Below are 24,393 nucleotides of genomic sequence, written 5' to 3' on the forward strand. Positions count from 1 at the left end.
TGTGAAGTTTGCAGAATTAAATCATTTTATAATCTAAACCTTTAAATTATTGGGTCGGCAGCTAAGTAATTGCGGGTTTCACACATATATGGCTTCAGTTGAATTTTTAGGTTTGCAGACGTAGTACAAATGTAAAACACATTTTTTTATTGATAGTTGGCTATTCAGCTGTTAATCAGTAAAAAAAGTTTTTTGATCTGTTTTGTAGTTTTCGTTTGGCGTTCGTTGAAAAATGGAAAATCAAAAGGAACATTTTCGTCATATTTTGCTTTTTTATTTCCGCAAAGGAAAAACGCATCACAAGCTCATAAAAAGTTATGTGCTGTTTATGGTGACGAAGCCTTAAAAGAACGGCAGTGTCAAAATTGGTTTGCCAAATTTCGTTCTGGTGATTTTTCACTCAAAGATGAAAAACGCTCTGGTCGTCCAGTTGAAGTTGATGACGCCCTAATCAAAGCAATAATCAATTCAGACTGTCACAGTACAACACGTGAGATTGCAGAGAAGCTTCATGTATCACATACATGCATTGAAAATCACTTAAAACAAATTGGCTATGTTCAAAAACTCAATACATGGGTTCCTCACGAACTGAAAGAATCACAGTTAACGCAACACATTAGCAGCTGCGATTTGCTAAAGAAATGTAATGAAAATGATCCATTTTTAAAACGACTGATAACTGGCGATGAAAAATGGGTTGTTTACAACAATATCAAGCGGAAAAGATCGTGGAGCAGGCCAGGTGAACCAACTCAAACAACATCAAAAGCTGATATTCATCAAAAGAAGGTTTTGTTATCAGTTTGGTGGGTTTACAAAGGAATTGTCTACTTTGAACTCTTACCACCCAACCAAACGATCAATTCTGATGTCTACATTGAACAACTAACGAAATTAAACAATGCAGTTGAAGAAAAGCGGCCCGAATTGACAAATCGAAAAGGTGTTGTATTCCATCATGACAATGCAAGGCCACACACATCTTTGGTCACTCGGCAAAAATTAATGGAGCTTGGTTGGGATGTTTTGCCACATCCACCATATAGTCCTGACCTTGCACCATCTGATTACTTTTTGTTTCGATCTTTACAAAACTCCTTGAATGGTAAAAATTTCAATAATGATGATGATGTCAAATCGTACCTGATTCAGTTTTTTGCTAATAAAAACCAGAAGTTTTTTGAACGTGGGATTATGATGCTGCCTGAAAGATGGCAAAAGGTCATTGATCAAAATGGGCAATACATTACAGAATAAACTTATTTAGTTCCATGAAAAAATTGTCTTTGATTTTCTTTAAAAAATCCGCAATTACTTAGTTGCCGACCCAATAGTTTGGTGTGAGGACTGGTTAATGTTTGTAAAGAGGGGAAAGGGTTTATATTTAAAGATTTACTGCTCCAGTTTTCCTTATAAAGATGTAACCATTTAGGCCATTTCTGTCTTCCGTTTAATATTGCACAGCCACCAGCAACTTAAGAATTTTCAGTGGTTTTGTACGTTTTTATTTTATGAAGTAAAATAGCATAGGATCTTGGCTAATTGAACTCCATACATCATTTGAAATGCTAATTTTATATTAAGGATCCTCCATTTGTTACTTAAAATTTCTCCAAAACTTCACTATTAACAAGAGGTTCTGTTTTCAGTTCTCAATTTTCTGTTTGTTTATACCCAGAAGCATTTGTCTGTTTTATATTATTGGTCGTGAGAAATTTTGAAGATGGGCTATCTTAGTTTTTGAGACCTGTCACTCCTGTGTGTGTGTGTGTGTGTTTGTGTGTGTGTGTATTAGTGACTTCAGGGGCGGGGGGAAGAGAAATATTCCATGATTAGAGAGAATCATTGATTGGCTGCCTCCTGCAGGCCCCACACTGGGGATCTAGCCCACAACCCAGGCATGTGTGTGCCCTAGACTGGAATTGAACCTGGAACCCTTTAGTCCACAGACAAACACTCAACCATTGAGCCAAACCAGCTAGAGCCCTCCAGTATTCCTATGAACACTCATCAGAGTGTTATTAATTATCACGGTATTAGTGAAAGGACCTGAGAGAACTACTGAAGGTAGAAGAAATAAAGGCCTCTGCTTAGGAATTGGGAATGCTTGTTGAAAGCCCAAGCAGTAGACAACCTAACTTTTTAAAAAATATATTTTATTGATTTTTTACAGAGAGGAAAGGGGAGGGACACAGAGCTAGAAACATCGATGAGAGAGAATCATAGATCAGCTGCCTCCAGCACACTCCCTACCAGGGATGTGCCTGCAACCAAGGTACATGCCCTTGACCGGAATTGAACCTGGGACCTTTTAGTCCGCGGACCGACTATCCACTGAGCCAAACCGGTTTCGGCATGACCTAACTTCATTTGTTGAATTGCCATTAATAGTGGTCTTGATTCCTTTGCTATTACCTTCGTTATCCATGTTGTCAACTCATTTAAAAACAACCGACAAACTGAAATAATAGTCCATAATCTTGGAGTAGCTATTATACTGCACTATACATTTTGTAGCAGATTGCCATTGATTTTCAGATTATTAGATTGCATTGCCTAATTTTAATATTTAGTATCTGCAGTTACTAGAATAACTGATTTGCAGCTGGAAACACTGGAACAGGATACAGATGACCTACTATCAAAATTGTGTGTGTGATTGAACATAATTGGAAGTCTTGAAGGTTGTTCTTTTCCTGGGTTTTTAGTGATTGATTAGGCAGTGGTCACCAACCATTCAGACCTCACGGATGACCACTGGATTAGAGGATGTTCAAATGGTTCTATTTTTTTTTTTTTAATACATATTTTAGTCTTTCTATGCCTGAAAGCTGGTAAGTTGAAAATTACAACTTTACTGATGCAGCAATTTCACTATCACTCAGGCAAGAGTGAGCCTGTGTGTTTAATAGTATCAGTATATTTTCTACTGTTATGACTAAACAGGACTTTATTAACAGAATAAAATGGGTTTGTACTTTGTATACACTTAGATAATGATTGCTTCCTTCACTGTAAAGGTTTTCACTATGGATCAAATGGCAACAAAGAAAGGAATATATAATTGCAGCTGTTTCTAAATGTCTTAATATAAAGTGGGTTAAAGAGGGAGCAAAAATGATTTTATCAACCCATTTTAGGAGACCTTTTATCAAATGACTGCTGTCAGTAATATTCCTTATATGTTTAGAGCATAATTTAACTTTATAATCGGCTATATATATCAGATCAGTCCATAAAGTGGGAATGCTATTTGGAGAATTTAAATTACAATTGAGTAACAAAATCAGAACTGACAAAATCAAAACTGCACAGCTAGTTGTTATCTGTATCTTCACCAAACTACCAATTCCACTTGGAATGGTGACTTCAGCTTCGTGCTTCCTCTTAACCCGTTCTTCATTTGCAAATAAGGAAGTGTGGTTTCTTGCATGCCAGGTGCTCAAGACAGTTGGAGCCATCACTATTCTTTCCTCTTGTGCTGCCTTTTTTTTTTTTTTTTTTTTTTTTTTTTGCATTAATGTAAAAGCAATGTTAAATTGAGCTAGAGATTTAGGTGACTGCGATAGTGGAAAATGGTATTTTTGCCTATAATGTATGATTTGTCACTAAATTTCCAAAAGGGAAAATTTTTCTTTTGATTAAGAACCCACTATAATTAATACTTTCCTACCAAACTCATAAGTAAATTTAAGAAGCTTTAATGTGTGATCTGAATTTTAGGAGCTTTATTGATGTGGCAGGAGTGTATGACAAAGTTGATCTAAGAAAGGGTTTTATTTTTTACTTGTTTCGAAGTTTTCTCCAGTAAAATTGAGCATTTGCAGAGGAGTTCTAAAAACGTAAGTGACTAGTATGAAATAAATTGCCAGGAAACAAAGGTACAGTTTTAGTAGAAATATGGAGCCACATAGAAAGTTCATGGTTTGGACAACATTTAATCACGTACAAAAAGTTTCAGTAATTTTTTCAGTAATGTTAAGTTTAGATAAGGTTTTTGTTCTTTGTTTTTACAGAAGTTAAAGATGTCTTTTGAAGTACTTATTAGAATTGATAGGTTACCATGCAAGGAATATATAAGAAACTTAAGTTCTAAAGATAAGCACATGCTTGGGAATTCAAAGGGGCCGAAACATAACTAGTAAGGGGAATTTACTTGGGCAAAATTGACTGCCCTCTTGTTTTTCTTAAACTTGCATTAAGTATTTACCACCTCATTTGACGTTCAAATTTATATCTATTTTTGTAATTGAATAAATTCCAATTTTTTTTTTTTTTTAGAAATTTCTTAACTCTAGAAATAGTTTCAAGTAATTTTTTGTGCTAAAATAAAATTTATTTTTGATGGGTTAATGTGCTGATAAATTACAGATTTTCAAAAAATAATCATGTTTCTCCAACAATTTAATTGTAAAATGAAGTCCTTTAAATGCAAAGAAGTATTAAATAACTCATGTGATTGCTTCTTCTTGGGTTCCCATACTTAAAAAGTCAGCTTTGTCTTTTATACATAGGACTTTTTTTTTTTTTTTTTTTTTTGCCTTGTATAATATATGATTTGAGGTGATGCTTTTAATTGCTGAAATTACTAAGTAGCAGTGAAACATTAGCATGTTGAAGTTACTGCTGCTGATGCTTTTCACGTAGTAAATATATATAGCTAATTATTCATATTTACTGAAAGTTGATAATGTTCACACACTCCAAAGTTACCCAACAGGAATCTTGTGTAGGATTTTAAGTTTTGGTCAAATAAAAATAGGAAGTGAGTTTATACATACATTTATATTTTTCTCAAGGTAAAATGCTATGGATGTGAGAATATCTGATTTACTAAAAATGGAAGCTATGGCTATTTTCAGACAATGCAAAGTTCCTTTGTTTCCTCTGGTTAACTTGAAGAGAGGATGTAGGAGCTAAGAGGTCACAACTTAAGCTTCACAGTGTAAGTCTGCTAAATAAAAACATAGTAACATACTTCTAATTCTTTTAAAAGATCTTTAAGCTAGTAGCTTTTAAATAAAATTTTAAGAAATTTAAGAACATTTTAAATATTTAAGAAATGTAAAAAAATTTTTGAATGCTTTAAGCTTATTAAAAACGACTTATTTTTACCCTTGTGAGTTTATGAATAAATACTGCCTGACTTTTCCTATGTTTTTTAGCCCTCCTGGAAATCTACCCATGTCCTGGAATCGGTTTTTACCGCCTTTGAGTTTTAAAAATTATTTCCTTGAGTTGGAGGATTATTTAAAACTAGCAATTGAGGAATATAAAATCTTCTCGAGTAAAGGTCAACTTGGAATAATATGTTTTCACAACCTCGTGTATCCTAAATAACATTTTCCATCTTAAACTAGCCTTTACTATTTTTTTACATGCCCAGTTAAAATATACATTAATTTATGGCTTAGATCTCACAAAACGAATACTTAATGCATCATCAAATCTTTAAATGTTAAAAGCAAGGGTGAAAGCAAACCAGTAAACACGATGTTTCTAACATACATTTTCTGTTTTAAATTTAGCTTAGCGGATAAGTTGGGTAAAGAAATACAGTTGTAGGAAGACTGCCCAGTTCTTTGCATTTGAAACATTAAACCCTGGAGGACACGGGGGTTGGGGTTTTTGAAAGCATGTTGTGGATATACGGCATACTCCCCCCTATCCCCCCCGCCCCCCAAACTGAACTGTACATTTGTACTGTGCTTAATTTCTTCCGTGTTCGTCTGCTCTCGGTCATTTAAGAAAGGTTCCCTTTTGGACTTTCTCTGCGCGATTAGATGGAGCGGAGCAGTGGGGGCGGGGGGCGCTGTGCCGGGTCCGGGTGGGTAGACAGACCATTGTGCTCTCGCACGCGGAGATGGCGAGCTGGCCGCTAGTGGGCGCTGTGGGTCCGTGGAAGCAGTCGACAGAGTGGCGCTTGTCCAAGTGGTTCTTTGGCAAAGCACTTCGCCAAGAACCCAAGTGAATTCCTGCCACCTCTCCACTTGGGCGCTATTTGATACCGTCACCCCTGAATTCCCAGCCACCTTGGGGAGGCGTGCGTCCCGGAGGCTAATGAAGGCAAAGCCCCGCGGCCGGCGACACTTTTCCCCAAGAAGTGCTGCCTTCGATGCTAACTAAGCAAGGCGCGGGGGATTCAGGGCCAGGACGTCCACGCCCTCCCTGTCCGCGGCCCCACCGGCGCCGGGTCCCTGGGGATGAATCATTTGGCAACTCGAGGCCCCGTTGACTTAGGTTGGGGCCCTGCTGACGTTTGGTACCAACATCGGGTCTGAAGCGCATCCCTGAGAGGCCGGGGAGAGGAAGGGATGCGCGTGCGAGGTGGGAGTCAGACCCTGCAGAGTGATCCCACTTTTTAGATATTTAAAGAAGGAAGACGCACGGGGAGACCCTCTGTCTTCGACCCTGTCGGCGAAGTTTCGCCCTCTACGCTGTCTTTCAAAGTTAGGACACTTGCCGGGCCCTGGAACCGCGACCTGGGGCCTGGGACAGGTGACTCCGTGCATCCCCGCTTCCCGCTCACCCGCCCCTGCCCGCGTCCCCGCCGCGCCTCCCGGGCGCTGCGCGGCCAGCCGGCCGGCTCCTCTCCTCCGCCGACTTCCCTGCGCTCAGCCCGCGCCGCCGCCGCCGCCGCCGCCGCCGGGCCGGAGGGCGGGGCTCACCTGTCAGCCGACGCCCCGCCTGGCGGGGCCCAATGCCGGACGGGGGGCGGATGATTGACGGGCCAGCGGCCCAACCAACAGGCGCTGCGTGCGGAGGACCAATGGGCTGCGCCGGGCGGGGCGGGGCCCCGCGTTTATAGTGTCTGACAGCGCGCCGGCCGCGCTGACTCTCCTCGGCGGCGGGGACCGCGGCGCTGTGTCCGGATCTAGTCGCTGCGCGCAGAGCGGGTCCCGGCGCCCTCCCCGCACACAAAGGCCCGCGCGCGTCCGGCGCCCGCGCCTGGGACCGAGCTCCTCCTGCTCGCTCGCTCCGCAGGCTGGGAGCCGCGAGGAGTGGGGAGGCTCCCGCGCTCCGGAGACGTTCCTCGCCGCCCCGCGCTCCGGGACATGGAATCGCGTCGTCGCGGCGCCCGCGCGCTCGGGCCGCTGCCCGTCGTCCTCCTGGATCTATAGTGCGAGGAGGCAGCCCCGCTCGCTCGGGACGCAGCACCCGCCACCCGCGCCCGGTCAGACGTCTCTCCGCCTTTGTGTCCTCCCTCGCCCTCCCTCCCCGCCGTCCCGCGCCCGACACCCTGGAGTCGCACGGGAGCCGGCGGTTCGAGCTGGGTCCGGCGCGGCGCCCCGGAGCCCCGAGCCCGCCGCGCCGCCGCGCCCCGCGGGTGCGCTCCAGCCTCTCGCCGTGAGGGCCCCGAGGGGGAGCGCTCCTGGCGCCCGCGACCACCGCTGGAGCTGCTCGGCGCGCCCCAGACCTGCCTGCCGCCTCCCCTTTGCTGCTGCCTTCTGGAGAACCAGGGCTTCCGGCCCGCACCCCGCACCTCCGCCGTCCCGAGTGCGCGGAGGAGCTGGGAGCGGCTTGGCCATGGCCGTGAGGAGGGACTCCTCCGTGTGGAAGTACTGCTGGGGAGTGTTGATGGTTTTATGCAGAAGTGCGATCTCCAGATCGATAGTTTTAGAGCCCATCTATTGGAATTCCTCGAACTCCAAGTAAGTGGCATCCCGCGATCGCCCTCGCCGCCCCGGGTCTGCCGCGCCGCGCCGCGCGGTCTGTGCGACAGAAAGGTCGGGCCGCGGAGCCTCAGAGCCTATTTCTGGAACCTCGGTCTTCCCCCTCCCCGCCATGAGCCCCCAGATTCCCGTCTCCCATCCATGGCACATTGCACTCGCTCGGCTTTCCAGTCGGAGCGCCAGGGCTGAGATGCTCCATCCCCGCCTTCCTCCCCTCCCCGGCGCTCCCGGGTGTTAAAAAGCTCCTGGCGGCTCCGTGCAGCGTCCGCAAAGGTGTCCGATGGCCCCTGGACCCCTTCTTTTCCCGAGGATGGAGAACGGGGCCACCAACCGGGCTGGCAGGCAGGCGCGCAGGGGCTGGCGAGCTCTGGAGAGAGGCGGGGATGGATGCTGCGCCCCCGACGAGCGCCCGAGCGCGGTGAGGGCCCCGAGCGCGGCCCCCCTGGCCGCGGGGCGCACCCCGGAGCGGGGAGCCTGTGGTCCCGGGCCGCCCGGAGCGCCCCGGAGCCTGAGTGCAGGGGGAGCTCGCCGGCTCCGCGGGAGAACTCCGGGGGCGAGCTCCCCGCTCCCGTCCCGGAGAGGGGCCTCGGGGTTTTCCTGGAGATCCCTGCACGAAGGCCGCTCTCTTCTTTTCTAGACTAGGGGCCAGGAACTCAGCGTGGTCCGGTAGCTGGCTAGATTTTAAGGACGCTCTTCCCAAAAGCTTCATTTAGGCCCTGCCCAGGCGACCTTAGCTGAAGCCCAGGCTGGAATGGGATCCTTAGACCCCACTTGCTTTTATCCAACAGCGCGGCCAGGAGAAAGCCAGGCCTTGCGGGAGATTAACTTTCAGTGGGAGCTACCAGAGTGAGCACATTTAGAATTTAGAATTTAAAGGCGACCCATCGCTAACTATCTCGCAGTTACTCCTCCTCTGGGCGCTCAGGATCGCATATTACCTCATTCTTGGGATGAATCTCAGCCAAAAAAATATTGTACAGAATTGTGGAATCTTAGCCTGGAGAAAACTTGGGGAAACTATGGAGGCATGGGCTGGTTCCTGGAGTCAGTAAGCTTTTTGAGATCAGAAGCAAAAATCAATGGCCTCATTGAAGTTGAGCGAGTTGGCCATGGATTCAGGAGTAAAGAGAAGGGGGGATTGATTTAGAAATCACATCTTAATGAAAGAATGATAGCCACTCCTTAAAAAGTGGTCCATTTCACATTCACCAATACTACGCTAGCCCAGAATCCCCCAGTGACAAGGGCGAGAAACGTCACAGCACTAAAGCGGATCAAATAAATCCAGGCACCATGCTAGACTGCTAGCTGGCCCTTCACAGCCCTGCACACATTTAAAAGTTACTTCATGCAACCTCCTTCCATTGAGCCTCATCTTAACATGGGCGTCTTTTGGCTGTTGTTCCTTAATGGAAGATGCCGTATTTGCTGAGAAATGAGTGGCAGTAACATCTTTACAGGAGGGTGAGGCACCAGGTGGTGCCAGAAAGCGCCGGGCTCAGACCAGCTCGCAGCCGCGGGTGTCCCCTGGCCAGGCGGGCGGGGAGCCCGGATGAGGCCGCCAGTGCTCGCTTTGTGCCTACAGAGGTCACTCTTCCATGCGCAATGCTCGCGGCGCCAGCCTTCTCCTCTTCCCCCAGGCTGCCTGCCCGCTCCACTTTGCACTTTCACTGGTGCACAATCTTTGGGGGTTGATTCTTCCCCCCGCATTGGGATTTCATATTTGTACTTAAATCTAGTTTAAAGAAATCCCCATTGACTCCTCCAGTGTTCAGCTCTTTATATATCTTTGCATTATTAGCTACTAGTTGGTGTCTATCTGGGAGGAGCATTAGAAATACCTACTTGGAAAAAGAAAACGTAGAGCAATAATTATTTCAATGTAAGGTTTAGACATGAATATTTCTTTTCCGAACGTGTGCGGGGGGTGACTGGTATTTACTCACCGTCCTGATGATTTCTGGTGATTATTAGCAATAGTCTGCTTTTCCTAGCTGTGGTCCCGGATTTAGAGACCTACTGGAGGCCTGCAGTTTAGAGAAAGAAGCCAGCCTCCTTGCACTGCTGATGTTGCTGTTGGCTTGATTGCTCCGAGTCCTCAAGAGTAGAATTTCTTTTATCATTCTCGCGATAATGGCTTGCCTGGAGGACTGGCAAAGGTCTACTTGAAGTATGTAGCTCAATGCTAGGATGAAAGATCAGAAAGATTTCTTCCTGGAGGAATGAATAAAAAACCCCTCATGGTGCGGGTTCATTTTAGTTGGGGAAGTTTTGCATATTTATTTCCAGAGAAAAGTTGGTGGGTCAGTGGGATGTGGCAAGCAGGTAATCAAGTGCATTGAAGTTTCCCATCAGTTCATCTGGACTGGGGAGCAACTCATTTGTCAAGAAGCAGCCATCAGGGATTAGGTTTGTTTCATTCAGGGGTCAGCTTTTTTAGCAGGTGGTGGACACAGGGAGCATGCAGCAGCTGTTTGGATACAGAGTCCAGAAAACCCTTTGTAAATTTACTGTCTCCATAACTACTTGCATCACACTATCTGCTGCTCCCATCCCTGAGAGTGTACGCAGTAATTGAAAGAAGTTCTACATACTGAAACGCTAGCCCTGATGATTATTAACATTGCATCCATGTGCTCTGCTTGAGTTGGATCAGCTGTAGACATTTAGGTTGTTTAAAAGTGTGTGTGTGTGTGTGTGTGTGTGTTAACCTTGGGAGAGAATAGCAGCAAAACCTGGCTTTTTCATTTATTTCTAGTTAACACTTCAGTAGGACAATTTTTCCCAAACATGATGTTCTTGCCAAAATAAAATAGTTGTTTCTTTTCTTTTCTTTCTTTCTTTCTTTTTCTTTTTTTTTTTTTTTTAAATATTGATTTCACTTGAGAGGAAGCAAGTCTGTATTGGTATGGTATTCTAGAATGAATTACACCAACTTTGTTGAAAATTTCAGTTGAGCATTAATTTCTCATGTCTAGGGGTGCTCTATCCTACGCACCACATACTAGTAAGTTAACAAAGCATTTTGCTTTTCCCATGCCATTTTTTTTCCTTACATAATACTAAATTCCTGATACTGATTGACTTGATAGAAAAGAATGGCCGGATAATATCCAGATAACCTATAATACATGGGCTCCATCACAGTCAGGCTCCGAATAAATACGGACCTGTCAGAGATTGATAAAATAAACTACAATGGATAGTGCTGTTTAAACAGCCCATTCAATCCCATATATAAGCCAGCCTGCCCTCCATTGTGCCCGAAATTCTTATTTTTGTAGATAAACAAATGCACATTCAGCACTGATTGAATAGCCCCTTGAACTATGCTCCGCAGTTTGCGTTTGGGTTAATCTTGTCGGTTTTAATATAGAGAGAAAAAAGAGCACAAAGCGCCAGGGGTGGAATTGTGAGTGCTTTCACATCCACATTCCTCACGTTTTGTCAGGATGATAAACTGTAGGTAATGGACTGTCGTCTCGTTTCGCCGGACAACTGAGCCAGAGAGAGCACAAAGACAGAGCTAAAGCGCTATCTCACAACATGCTTGGTAGCCTTCTTTCAGACGAGGGGAGAATTTATTTGGGAATCGTGTGTCTGGGGACTGCACTTTCTAACCTCAGCAATTACAGCTTCAAGCCTCCGAAATGGGAGCTGGGGGTTAAGATGATTTGTTAAGCACTTGGTTCTAAATCTTCCCCAAAGCAGAGCTGTTGACACTTGTCCAGCGAATGCAAAGAAATGCAAATGACTTCCACGTCCCTAAATGTTTCTGACTCCCGGGCTAAAGGATGAGAACAGGTGAATAAGACATCTTTCCCAGGTCATCTAAAAAGTAAAAATAAAAATAAAAAATAAATGAACAACAACAACAAAAATACTACAGATTGGTATGGCTTCTCCACATGGAGTCAGCTGAAGAAGAATCATAATGGGTGTGTTTCAATTAATTCCCATAAAACCTCTCCTCTGTGAAGTTACTGAGATATATCCTTTAGTTGGTGGCTCACCATCGTAATTTCCTTCAAATGGAGCAACTAAATCTTTGCTGCCTTGCCTTCCGCTGAAATGCTCCAGGTAGCTCCCAGGAGGCTGATTCTGTACATCTATCTACCTGAGAGCAGCATTTCCCAGCGTGCTCTTCTGAGAGGAAAGGATCTGAGACCCCAAATCCTGACTGCAGTGACTTGTCACAGGAATGGGAGTGGCAGGGGGAGGGGGGGGGAGGGAAATACTGTAGACCCTCACCAAGAAAGAGAAAAAAAAAATTCTTAAAGAGGGATATTTCCTTAGCACTTGATGAAAACTTTATTCTTTAACTCTCCCCTTGCAAATGAGACAGAAAAGGAAGCACTCTTCTTTAAGAGGTAATGATGAAAATGGTATCCTGCCTGCCTAATCTCTGCCTTCATTTGCTGCTGACATAAAGAGCCTGTTTTTCAGGTCACTTATCATACATCTACATAGATTTGCTTATGAGCTCACCCTTTGTGTGGAGGAGCGGAGCCTTAAATAGGAGTGTTCGACTGTTTAAAATATTTTGATTAAAATATGCAGGACCCATAGAACGATAAGCTTCTAGTTAGGAGTTGGGTCTTTCAGGGAAGGGGCCCCCCCCCACCTTTTTTTTTTTTTTTTTTTTTTTTTTTAAGGGGAGGAATTAGAATGGGGCTGGGAGAGGACTATAAGAAAAGCAAGGAAGGAAGGATAGCGAATGGGACAGTGTTCGGAACAGCTTGGAAAAACTCCTGTGGCTTCATTGTCTCTCTGAAGCCAAATAATACAAAGACATCAGCAATTCAGCCCTTCTCCCATGATGGAAAATGTAAACCGTTGACACGGCTCCCCTGTTTAACTTGTTTAATTCTCATTTTAAATTCAGTGCTATACGAGCCGTGTGAACTCTGAAGGTTTCTTTAGTAATCCATTTTGTAGTTCCGAATCAAAAACAAAGTGAAAGGGTCTGACACAATTTGCTTTTATTTTTAGGCAAATCAACCCTGGTCATAGTTAATAAGGGGATTACAACCCAGACTAGGTCTTTACAGATGTAATGTAAATCAAGGGCAGAGTATAAAGAAACTGATCCCCTTTGATTGAAGTATGGTAAAAAGGCATAGAGAAACTAGCAGCAGTAATCTGATTGTATGGCAATAAAACCACCATTTTCTGTCTTTCAGATAAAAATAATGTGGTAAATCCATGCAGTTCATAAGATGTAAAGGCAGATAAAGGGTGAAGCCATGGCAACATATAGATTAGCTTGATGTTGGAAATGACACGTCCCTGAAAAGGGTGTAGAAACCAGGCCCTTGCTCCGGGCTGTTGCCTATTATGTGAGAACCACACAGACTTGGAAACTCGGATTAGGAAGTATGAAAGCCCTACTTGTGGCCTGGGATGGGGAAAGCAAGGAAAGAAAAGCTGCTCAGTTCTTGCTCATTGGTGGCAGATAATATGGCCAAGGTAGGTTTCATTGACCGCCTTTTTCAGAGGTTGAGATTGGGGGCTGATTAAAACTTCAGATCACTGCAGTTGTTAAGGCCTGCAAGATTTTCCTTTTTAACTCCTGGCCTGACAGCGGCCGCCGTTCTGTAGGATTAGCTGCACTTGGCGGTCCCTGCCTTCATCTATTGGGGCTTCAGGCAGGGGCCTGCTGGCAGGGAACAGAGGCCAGAGGGGAGAGGTAGGGCTGGAGTTAGTGCAAAAGAAAACAGAGACCTTTTGATTTCCACCTTCTCCCAGACCCTGAGCCTCCAAGCACAGAGCGGGAGAAGAAAAGGTAAACATGTATTATTGCCCCTCTCCCTTAGCCAGAGAATTCTTCTCTGAGTTTTGTCCTTCCCGCCCTAGAAAAAAATAATATATATGTATAATAAAATCATTAAAGGGGCAATTTAGAACGGGCTCTCTCTAGGTGATATTTTACTCATCCATGTGAGTTTTAACCTTTTGAGTCCCATGGGACAGGCACCCTTCATGCACATAAAAGGCCTGTGAAAACGTTAGCATGCCCAGCTTTCACGTTAAATACAGTAACAACAAAATCGCCATGCTGTTGCATCTTAATTGCCCCCTGTCCCGAGCAACCTTGTAAGAGCAACCTTGTAAATACGCTGTACTTTTGTTTTTTTTTTTGCCTTTCCACACTTTCCATTTCCGTCATTACACAAAATAAGCCATGGACGCCGTGATTGGGTTACATGCAGAGTGACATCTGCAATTGGGTCAAGCCAGAAGGGAAATATTTGCTTTATTGCCGCCTCTTTGGCCTTGAAGAAAAGTTTCAGCAGCCCCTCAGGAGAGCCTGAACTCTTCAGACATTGACAATGCTGAACGAAACACCCCCAGTGCCTTTCCTGATGGAGTGGCTGGCTCAAGGGCATTCGAACACATTTTGTGAGTGTCTGAAGATCTTCATTAATCCCAAATACTCTGTTTCAGACCCATTTCATTGATTTTATTCCTAATTCTCAGGCAGCTGACTTGACCATCTGCTTTGGGCTGTAGATTGATTGCATACGTGGCCTGTTTTTCTGTTCATCATTATGTGCCTGTCATAGATTAAAACCATTTTTTAAATGATTGCCCATAGACCTGCCAGAGCCAAGGCCTGCTGCTTCACCTTCCTCTCTAACTTAATTCAGCAATCCATATCCAAAGACCCATTTCGCTTGCCTGGGTTCATCACGCAGGAGGGACACCCCCTGATTTACAAGCTGGTCACATCCAAGCACCTTGCATTCTGCATTTGACAATGATTGCTAATGGCCCATTCAGCTAAAGTATTTGCTTGTTAACAGGGAACAGAGCATGATAAATGTCCGGCAAGCTTGCGGCCTCCTTCAGCTTTTCAGTTGCAGACTGGTGCATATTTATGGCAGGCAGATGACAAAAGGAGAAGCTGAATTGCCCTGGCCTCCAGCTTTCTGTGAGGGCCAGGGTTAAAGTGATCAGAGAAATGATGCAGGAAAAAGCCCTGCCTCTCGTTTACTAACCATCATCCTGCTCTGACCATATTTCAGAAGTGTTACAGGCAAGGGTGGTTGAATCTGGCTAACCAGGAAAAAGTATAGGTGGTCAATTATAAAATGTTTTCCACACCCACTGAATGCCAGGTAAACTTATTTCTGTGGCTCCTGCAGCAAATCAGCAGTGGCGCTTTGTTTTCCTTTCCACGTATAAATTCAAACATGTAATTCTAGTCCAAAGCATTTTGTGACAGGTGAGTGCATGCTTGCTGATTTCAAATAAATAACATAGTAGGAGAATGCTCCATTAAAGAAAAACAAGTTGTTTCTGCCCTTTGTAACTCTCTAAAGAAAACATAGGGAAAATTGGCAGTAGTGAAGTACTCATAGTTCGCTATTTTCTTTCTCTAAAGCATGGTTAGATAAACGTTCTGACTATACCCAGTAGTGGGCAGGCATTCTGAAGGCTGGGAATGGAACTCTGGTGCTCTCTCTGCCTTGCTCTGAAAACTTTGCAGGCTCTGGAGATTCTTCATGCTTTCTATATAAAACTATTAAACAATCCAGCTCATTTTCTCCATTTAAGTTTGGTTGCATCTGATTTTGACTACAGGCCGTGGGTCATTCATCCAATACTTGCCAGTTAAGTAACTATAGCATCTGAGGCATTACTCTGTCTTTTTTTTTTTTTTTTTTAATGGATGCATTACTCCCATATCACTCCAGAATAGGTACAAGTGCTACCTACATTTTTTGAAACTGGCGTGTCAGTGTATGTTTGTGTTGGACAAAAACACGAGACTATAGACAGTCCTGGGCTTTTGCTTGTTTGGTAGGGGTGTGCATTGGGGTAAGGGGGGTGCAATTCCCTGCCTTCTGCCTATTCTACTGTGGCTCCGCAGTCTGCACTCCCTGCAGGATACTAAGCTCTGTGCATCTCAGAATCTCTGACCTACAGAGCCAGAGAGTCTGAAATGTCTCCTCCAGCTTCTCTTTGGCCTCTCGTGTTCCAGCCTGAGAACCTGAGGCCCGACGTGGTTTCACCACCAGATGGAATGCTTCTGAATCTGGCCTGAAAACATTTGCCCTGAATACGAACTGCCATAATAGTGAGTGAGGCTGGGCCAATTATTTCCAAGGCCAGCTCAGAATGTTTAAAATATGTATTTTATTGATTTTTGACAGTGAGGAAGGGTGAGGGATAGAGAGTTAGAAACATCGATGAGAGAGAAGCATTGATCCACACCTTTTACTGGGGATGTGCCCTCAACCAAGGTACATGCCCTTGACCAGAATCAAACCTGGGACCCTTCAGTCTGCAGGCTGACGCTCTATCCACTGAGCCAAACCAGCTAGGGCATCAGAATGTTTATCAGCCTGCAGAAGAGATAGAACATGTCAGTTTTCAGTTAACTACCAGAACTATATTTGGGGTACATCCTGGATAAAAACAAACATTCCCAAACCCCCTTTTAATAAAGATCTTAAAAATGGATCTTTATTATAATAGACTGTCCATAAAGTTCACAGTTTCCCCTCTTTATGATGTAGTAGATCAAACATCATTTCTTTAAGTATTTTCTCTATAATCCCACAGCAATTTAGTTAAATACCCAGGCCATAGGAAAATCGGTATACACTGCACTGTCAAGATTCACACGCAAGTCTTAATCCCCTTCATCGCCATCCTCCCCATCCCTACAAGGCAGGGGACAAGAATTATTTCATTTCAGAATTTTCTAATAGTTGGCATTGACATCCAGTAAGTATTGGTTGAATGAACAGACACAGCCCAAATGTATTTATGGCTGCCTGCTTTGTATTAACATATCACCTGCTCCTGGAGCTCCGTGTCTTGAGATGAAGGACTCTAGGACGTGAAGGCTTCAGAATCACCCGGAGGCGTTTGTTAAAACGGGACTTCTGGCCCTGCCCCCAGGATTGCGGGTTCCTGAGGTCTGGGTGGGACTTGAAACTTACATTTCTAACTAGCTCTCAGTTGATGCTGATGCTGGTCTGAGACCACACCTTGAGAACCTTTGCCTTTGAGCAAGTTTTTTGGAAAACTACACAACATTAGGTCATCGTACTCATAAAGGCTGTTCTGGGATCTCTGAAGAAATCTGTGGCCCTGCCTCATTGCCCTGTGCCCCCATGCTTGCCTCTTTGGAGGCCATCAGGGATCATCTAGATCAGGGGTAGGGGACCATTTTTCTAGCAAGGGGCCATTAGGGTATTTATAACATCATTCGAGGGCCATACAGAATGATCAACTTAAAAACTAGCCTGCTGTATTTGGTCGAACATTTCATTAACTCACTCCTAATGCTTTAGCAGGGCCAGACCAAATGAGCTAGAATCTCTAGATATTTAACGGTGGATAATTCCTTGATTTATTCAACAAGTATTTATGAACTGTGAGGTCTATTACTAGACCCTGAGAATACAAAAATCAGTCTCTACCCTCAAAATACTTACATCCTAAGGGGAGTGGAGGGAATCCTGGTGGGAGGAAAGGCATTTTGTGATGTGGTGCATAGTCTATGGCTATGGTCAGTGGGGTGTTCATTTTGGAGGGGTGTCCAGAAAAGCGGCCCCAGGGAAGGGAAAGTGAGTCTAGAGAGAAAGCAGGCATCTGAAAGCAAAATACACAGTAGATGTCTGCAATAAGCAACTCGAAGGAATAACATTCCAGCTAAGAGAGCTGTGTCTCTACAAAGTGTACATCTGCAAACACCTACATTATTTTATCAGAGCATAACTCAAAGATAGGGCCCACAAACGAAAAAATCAACCGTGTGGGAGAGTGAACCCAGTGACTCTTCAGCTACCTTATTAATATGAGAATTAGCAGTATCCTGTGTCAGAAGGCTTGTGTTGATCCTGGAAAGCTCAGGCAACTGGATTTAGGGAAGACAACTGGGTAAGTGCTCTTTTAGTTTAGATCAGAGTGCATGCTTTTAGAATCTGGCTGTCTGGGCCCAATCCCAGTCTAGTTCATTCTTAGCTGTGAAGCTTTGGAAGTAGTATCCCCTGGGTGTCTCTCAGTTGTCCAGTCTCTAAAATGGGAATAATTATCTAATAGTACTGAATAAAAGAGTAATAAAATTGTGGTCAAGATTTAAAGAGTTTATTTAGCTTTGTGCTTGCCACAATGAGCCAATATATGTCAGCCATTGTTAATTTAAAACTAATTGAATATCTGCTGTGCCCCTAGCTCTGGTTCAGTTTGCCTTTCACATACAAATGCAGAATAGATAAAAAGTAAAGTGCTAATAAAATTTTTCACATGGCACTTTCGCCTTTTTGTAAGCTCTGATGTCTCATTGTGGCTTTTTAGCTGCCAGACTTTTAAACATTCTTTAAGACTTTTCTGCTCTAGGAAGCACTTTTTAATTCTCCTTCTACTACCAAAATTGGATACTCTTCTTTTGTGCTTCCTACCCCTGATGCTTTGTTGTGACATTCATAGCCCTGGACGGGATCCTTCAACGTTTCCAGAGAGGGCAGAAGGTCTGGGCAGAATTCACTTTGTGTATTTTACTGCAGGTACAGTAAGAGATTGGGTTCTTGAATAAAAATACAAATTCAGCCTGTAGGGAGGGCAGTGGAACATTTTTTTTTTTTTGCATTAATATTAAATGGTATTTCTTATATAGAAACCTACTTACCTGGTGGACATAGTATATTTTATTGAACAAGGTTGAATACAGCTTATTATGTGCCAGCTGCTGTTCTTGTTTAACCAATGCATTCAGCCATCATAGTAACCATCTATGTGGTACTTTTATGATTCCCATAGTACCAATGGGGAAACTGAGGCACAGAGTGGTTAATTATCTTGCCCAAAGTCCTAGAGCCAATAAGTGCTACAGCGTGCACTTGAACCTGATTACTCTGGTTCCAGAACCCCTCCTAATTCCCTGCCTCTCTTATGCTGTGGCATGGGATAAGTAGAAATCGTGTACTGAATTAGGTGTTTGCTCAGAGCAGTACACACAAGGTGCAGAAAAAGAAAGTTTTGGGTACAACTCTTCCCTTGTCCATCTTGACGTATAGCCTTCCTCTGATGGGCATGCAATTCTAAATCGATCCTTTAAGTCTTCGACATAACAAGGTCGTACCCAGAGGGGGCTAGTTATGAAAGTGTGTAATATTAATGCACTTCGTGGGTATCACTCCTTTCATATCTGCTTGTTTGTTTGCTGGGAGAAAAAGCCAGATTTCCAAGGGGAGCTGCATTTGGTTCTACGCGGAGTGTGTGTCAAGCTGAGGAGATAGTATGACATCTTTTTTAAGAGTCTAGTCACAATTAAATGCCATTTTATTTCGGATTTTGGGAGCGGTGCCAGCTTCCAGCTTGTCAGAGCTGAGAAGACTCAAATCAAGTCCAGGCCCATTTCTACAGCAAACTGGGATTCTGGCGCCTTGCCTGTGGATTCATTCAGGATAGCCCATCTGGCTTTTGATGTTCAGCGAGTTGGGAGCAGTTTGTTTCAGGAAGCCGGGCGGCGAGTATTGGTGGGCCTGGGGCTCTTGTGACTCCGGACTGAGCCTCTCCGGATGGCATTTCCCTGGGACTTATCATTTGCTTTTACCTATACACCAAGCAGCCAGATCACCAGATCTTTACTCTCTTAGAGGGCCCTGGAGCATCCTCTTATCTCCTCCTTTTAGTTCAGGAGCAACTGAGTACCTTATTTACCTTTGGGGGTGTTTTTTTTTTTTTTTTTGTCTATGTTAGGGGTGTCGAACTCAATCAGAGAAGGGGCCAAAATCTAAAATCCAGCCTAAATCGAGGGCCGAATGGTTTACTGAACAGTCATAAACTGACAATGTCATAAACTGACAGCGGAGTGCAGTGATGACACCGCGGTGCGGGCCACATTGCAAGGCCTGGCGGGCTGGATTTGGCCCGCGGGCCTTGTGTTTGACACATGTGGTCTAGGTAATGCCAGGCTGCTCATGGTGACTGAGCAGGAAATATACAATGTCCACAGGGTTACCATGGCACACCATTCTCATGTTTCTAAGATATATGCAATTTTGGGAGTAATCTTTAGGGAAGTCAGTAGCAACCCAATTGGTTTTACGCTTCTTTTCACAAATTAGCAGCGCAGACCTGGCTGTTGTGTAACCTGTCTGGTTTCTCTTCCCTCTTCCCCACTCTCTGGGCTGTCAGCAGGCACTAGGAGGTGCAGGGAAATGTCTCCTGTCATATGCCCACCTCCCACCTATTCCTCACCCTGCTCTGGAGCCAGGAAGGAGGAAGTATTCAGGAGGCGGCTATAAAGCGATTACGCACAGCCTTATAAATCGTGTTGCTAGCCTTATTATGCTTGGCTGGCAAGAGGAATCTCAGCTTACATCAAGAGAGAACGAAAAGAATTTCGTCTCTTGTTAAACCTTTCCTTATCCAAGTATTCATCCTTTATTTACACTGACACCCATGGGCCTCCCCTTCTATACAAGGCACGGGGCGGACTGGGCACTCGGGTCCAAGGGTAAATGCAACAGGCTGAGTCCCAGAGGCACACTTCAGCTCGGAGAGCAAGCACTGGAGGCCCTTGGTGTGCCCACCCTCGCTCGCAGAGCCGTTTGCCCCACCAAAGTTCCCTTTAAAACACCGGTGAATTGTTTTTCGAAATAGGCAAGATTCTTTAAAATAAAAAAAAATAATAATAAAAAAAGTGATGATGGGAATGAAAGGCATGGGAGGGGTTGACAGAAAAGATACACCCAAATTCTAGGCTGTGCTGCTGCTATGTGCTAAGACCTTAATTCCATTTCTCTGAGTTGTTAAAGTGCCAACCCGTTCCTGGGATGATTTACGCGTGCCTTTCATCTCTGTGATTTTCCCACTCGGGTAGATGAGCACATAGATCTCCACGCTTCTCCCTAAAACAACAGAGAGAGAACCGGCTGGAGATGCCCTTCTCGATGAAAGGCATTTTTCTTTCTGGGGCCTCACCTATAAATAAGGAGAGTTCCACCTTCCTTTATAGACTCCGGCTAAAAGCAGGGCTCGGAACAAGACCGTGCAGGTGCAAACAGCGTACAGCTGGGAAAGAAGCCCGCGCCGTCTCCTGCCTCTCAGGGTTGTGAAACGCTTGTTTCAATAGTGGAGCCGGCGTGGTCAAGCCGGCATGACAAAGGCTGGCCTTAGTGATTCACCCTCTCCTTCGCTTTCCCACTGCACAGCGCTACCTCCCAGGCTTCCTGGTCAGGTCCCTCCGTGTCGCTTTACCTGACCTTCCGTGCAGCCTTCATGGCATGATTTTTTCTTTTTTGGAAAGTTTTGGAGGAGGGGCTGTTTTAGAGCCCTGGGTCTCTGGGAACTGTGGAAAGAAAACAGTGATATCTGTGTGTCACACACTTAAAGTTTGACTTACAGATGAAGGTACCTTTTTAAAAATATATATTTTATTGATTTTTTACAGGGAGGAAGGGAGAGGGATAGAAAGCTAGAAACATTGATGAGAGAGAAACATCGACCAGCTGCCTCTTGCACACCCCCCACTGGGGATGTACCCACAACCAATGTACATGCCCTTGACCAGAATCGAACCCAGGACCCTTCAGTCCACAGACCGACGCTCGAGCCAAACCAGTTTCGGCTGAAGGTACCTTTTTAACCTCAGCTTGCGATAGGCTGTCCTATCATGAATGGCAGGTTCTTATAGACAGTGAACATCAGGGTATGGATAAAAGTGAAGTAATGACTTGGTTATTTCCCTGCAAAAAGAAAATTTAAGCTACGAGAATGTTACTTTTGAGGAGGTAAAAATAAAACTTATTCTAGCCACCAGTGTTTTGAGCATTATATCACAAATAAAAGACAAGATTAACATCAGAAGGAGTCGGTTTTCATTCAGTTGTGCGGCATTGTAGGCTGTGAAATTTAATCTTATTTTGACTTGTATGGTAATTGCAGGATGACAGAGGGAAATGGATTAAGTTTAAATGAAAGTATACACATCAGCACGCACAGACTGTTAAATGCAAGTGGAGGTCGCTGGGCCAAGGAATGTATTGCAGATTAGAATTTTATAAATAAAACTTTCCTGTGGACCAGCTTAATGCTTTTTTTTTTTTTGAGTATGTGCACAGATGAAGAGGCACAAGTACTGTAGCGCCTCACTTTGAAGAGTTGCTGAACTGGTTTGCAGGCGTATAGGCTCCCAGTGCACTTGAGTTCCTGTGCTTCTCATCTTTCCCTCTCTTGAAAAGGTTTCGCTTGTCATTGGTGTGAAGTTTGAAAGGCACACCCCTCCTCTTAGTTCTCGGATTTATAACACGTTAATGGCCCCAAATTGTATAGCCTACTTTTATGCCCCTTTTCTTTCCCTTGAATACATCGGGTTCATGTTGCAGATAATATTTGTTTCAGAAAAGTGTGAAAGAAGGGGCACCTGCGAAAACACACAATTGTTCCAGCGCACACACACATGCGAGTTAAAGCAGAAAATGTCAGTTACAGCCTCCAGTGACTACCTTGTTTCTTGGAGGTTTAAAGCCACTCGCGGAGGAGGTAGAGGTACACTCTCTGGAAGTTTTAAGGTAATTACTTGTTACTCCGAGCAGTGGGATCTGGTAACCTAGTTCTGTACAAACCTGACACCCCCTAGCTACACCGCACTATCTCTGGTTTCAGAAGATGTTTGTAAAGAAAATTGTTCTGATGTTAAAGTGCAAAAAGGGGGCAGTAAAGTGCTATGCACAAAAAAGGAAAAAAATCTCCCCAAGTATTTCTTATGGCTGATATTGCCTAAATCTTTTTTTTTTTGGGGGGGGACCCTGTTTTCATTTATTTATTTATATATTTTATAACAAAACTCTCCTGTCTGGGGCTTGTAGAAAATACATTATTAAGCAGTAGCAGCAATCTAGCCTTAAAGGAAAGTAATGCAAAACTGAATATCCTGCCTGCTTATGAAATGTGCCCTCAGATTCACACACTCATGAACGTGTCGTTATCCGCAGTATTTATTCTCCCCGAGTGCACAGAGCGTTTCTGAAAGGCATCTTGGGCTTCTGTGCTAATCCTATTCTGTCTCCCTGTAGACTGCAAGGCCCAAGTGCACGGTGACGTTACGGGTCAAGGGCTCGGGCTTATCTAGAGCAGCGTGCATCCTTTGTCAGCAGGTAACTGGAAAGACCAGCCAGTTACAGCAGAGCAGCAGCGTGCTTTTCCTCATTCGGAGTCTCAGTCTCACCCCGTTTACGAACCGACTGCTCTTCTTCCCTGCAGCCTTTGGCATTTAAGGCAAATGAAATGGAAGCGTTTTATGGGAAAAGTGGGAGTTTTCTAACATGCGATAAAAAGACAGAACTTTGATTTGTGAACGAGTCGACTTCATGATGCGCTGTGATTTTTGGTATGCCAACTGCTAAGGTAAACCTGCCCCCAAAGTTCCTGACACTGGTATTCCGCGTCCCTACACTGTTAGCCAGCTCCCAGATTGGTGCAGTTCAGTAATGAAGCATAAATTCTGTCTATCCCATATGTTTTTTTTGTGTGTGTGTTTGAATAAACTAGTACATTGCATAGTAGCTGTTACAACAGCTTTTGTGGACTCAAAAACGGATTTGTTAAATAGATCTCATTTCAGATTATAACTGCTTTAAAAATCTGATTTTAGAGAGGGAGGAAAGGAGAGAGAGAAACATCAATGTGAGAGATACATCAATCCGTTGCTTCCTGGCGGGGACTTGAACCCACAACCTTCCAGTGCACAGGATGACACTTCAGCTAACTGCCAGGTCTACAATAACTTTTTTAGTTAAGCTTTCTAAGAAATTGCATCAAAAAATGTTGAAAAGTCTACAGGCTTTATATGTTTTTTAATGCTTATTTTAAAAGCCAGAGTTCTGAAAGCTTGCTCAAGAAATGATAGAGTTTGTTCTTTGCAACGGTACAAAAATAATGTTCCAATCTGATCACAAGAATCATGTAGTGTTTATTGCAGAGACTTCTGGAAAAAACCCAGACAGCTAAAAATTAGAGTATAAAGCATATATTCTGATGATATAATTTTGAACTGAAAGGAAACATGAAAGCAGTGCTCCATGAAAAAAGTAATTATTTACTTATGAACCCAATTCTGCTTGGCAGTTTGCTCCAGAGACAGATCATCCCGAGTACAACTCCTGTCCCCACAGTGTGCACACCGGCAGGACTGGCCTTGGTCCTGTGACATGAGTACCATCGTTCTATTTTCAGGTGGACAGAATATAAGTGTGCAGAACAATCTACTATATTAAGTAGATTGTTCTGTGCATAATGGTAAATAGAAATGGCTCTGGGTCTGAGCTGACACTTTTTAAATTAGAAACACCTTTATCATGTCTGGTTGGAGGGGCTTTGCCTGACCCAATCATTTGGCCACAGAAACTGGTCATTCTGGTCAATATGTCTTCATTTTCATCTCTTGTATTCTGCATCAGCTTCACATTTTTGCATTTGTCACAACATTTCGAGTTGCCCTTGCTCATATGGGAGTTTGGCATATTTATTGCTTTCTTTAAGAAGATCCAGCTCTTTCGTATTTCATGTATGTTTTCACAGACTTATTATTGGGATCAAAGGGGCCATTCAGTCATTTGGCTGTTCTTGTAGGTGAACCTCGAGGAAAAGGGGAAGAAGTCTTTGGATGGCTGTCCTGAGGTGAATGTGTTATGGCCAGAGGCCAGGCAGGAGAGGGTAGGAGAGGAAAGAGAAGGGGAAACGGGGCACACGCAGG

The 24,393-nt window shown here is 44.1% G+C and overlaps 1 protein-coding gene across 1 annotated transcript in view; it reads left to right on the forward strand.

Annotated features, from left to right (window-relative positions):
• Nucleotides 1-6,839: 6,839 nt before the first annotated feature.
• Nucleotides 6,840-24,393, forward strand: part of EFNB2 (ephrin B2) — a 48,575-nt gene continuing 31,021 nt past the window's right edge. The window contains exon 1 of the mRNA XM_084879975.1: nucleotides 6,840-7,655. Coding sequence (XP_084736101.1) covers nucleotides 7,531-7,655 — 125 coding nt within the window. The 5' untranslated portion in view covers nucleotides 6,840-7,530. The remainder of the gene's footprint in view (nucleotides 7,656-24,393) is intronic.

Source organism: Pipistrellus hanaki, assembly GCF_964339955.1.
Source record: "Pipistrellus hanaki genome assembly, chromosome: 3".
NCBI classification, from domain to species: domain Eukaryota; kingdom Metazoa; phylum Chordata; class Mammalia; order Chiroptera; family Vespertilionidae; genus Pipistrellus; species Pipistrellus hanaki.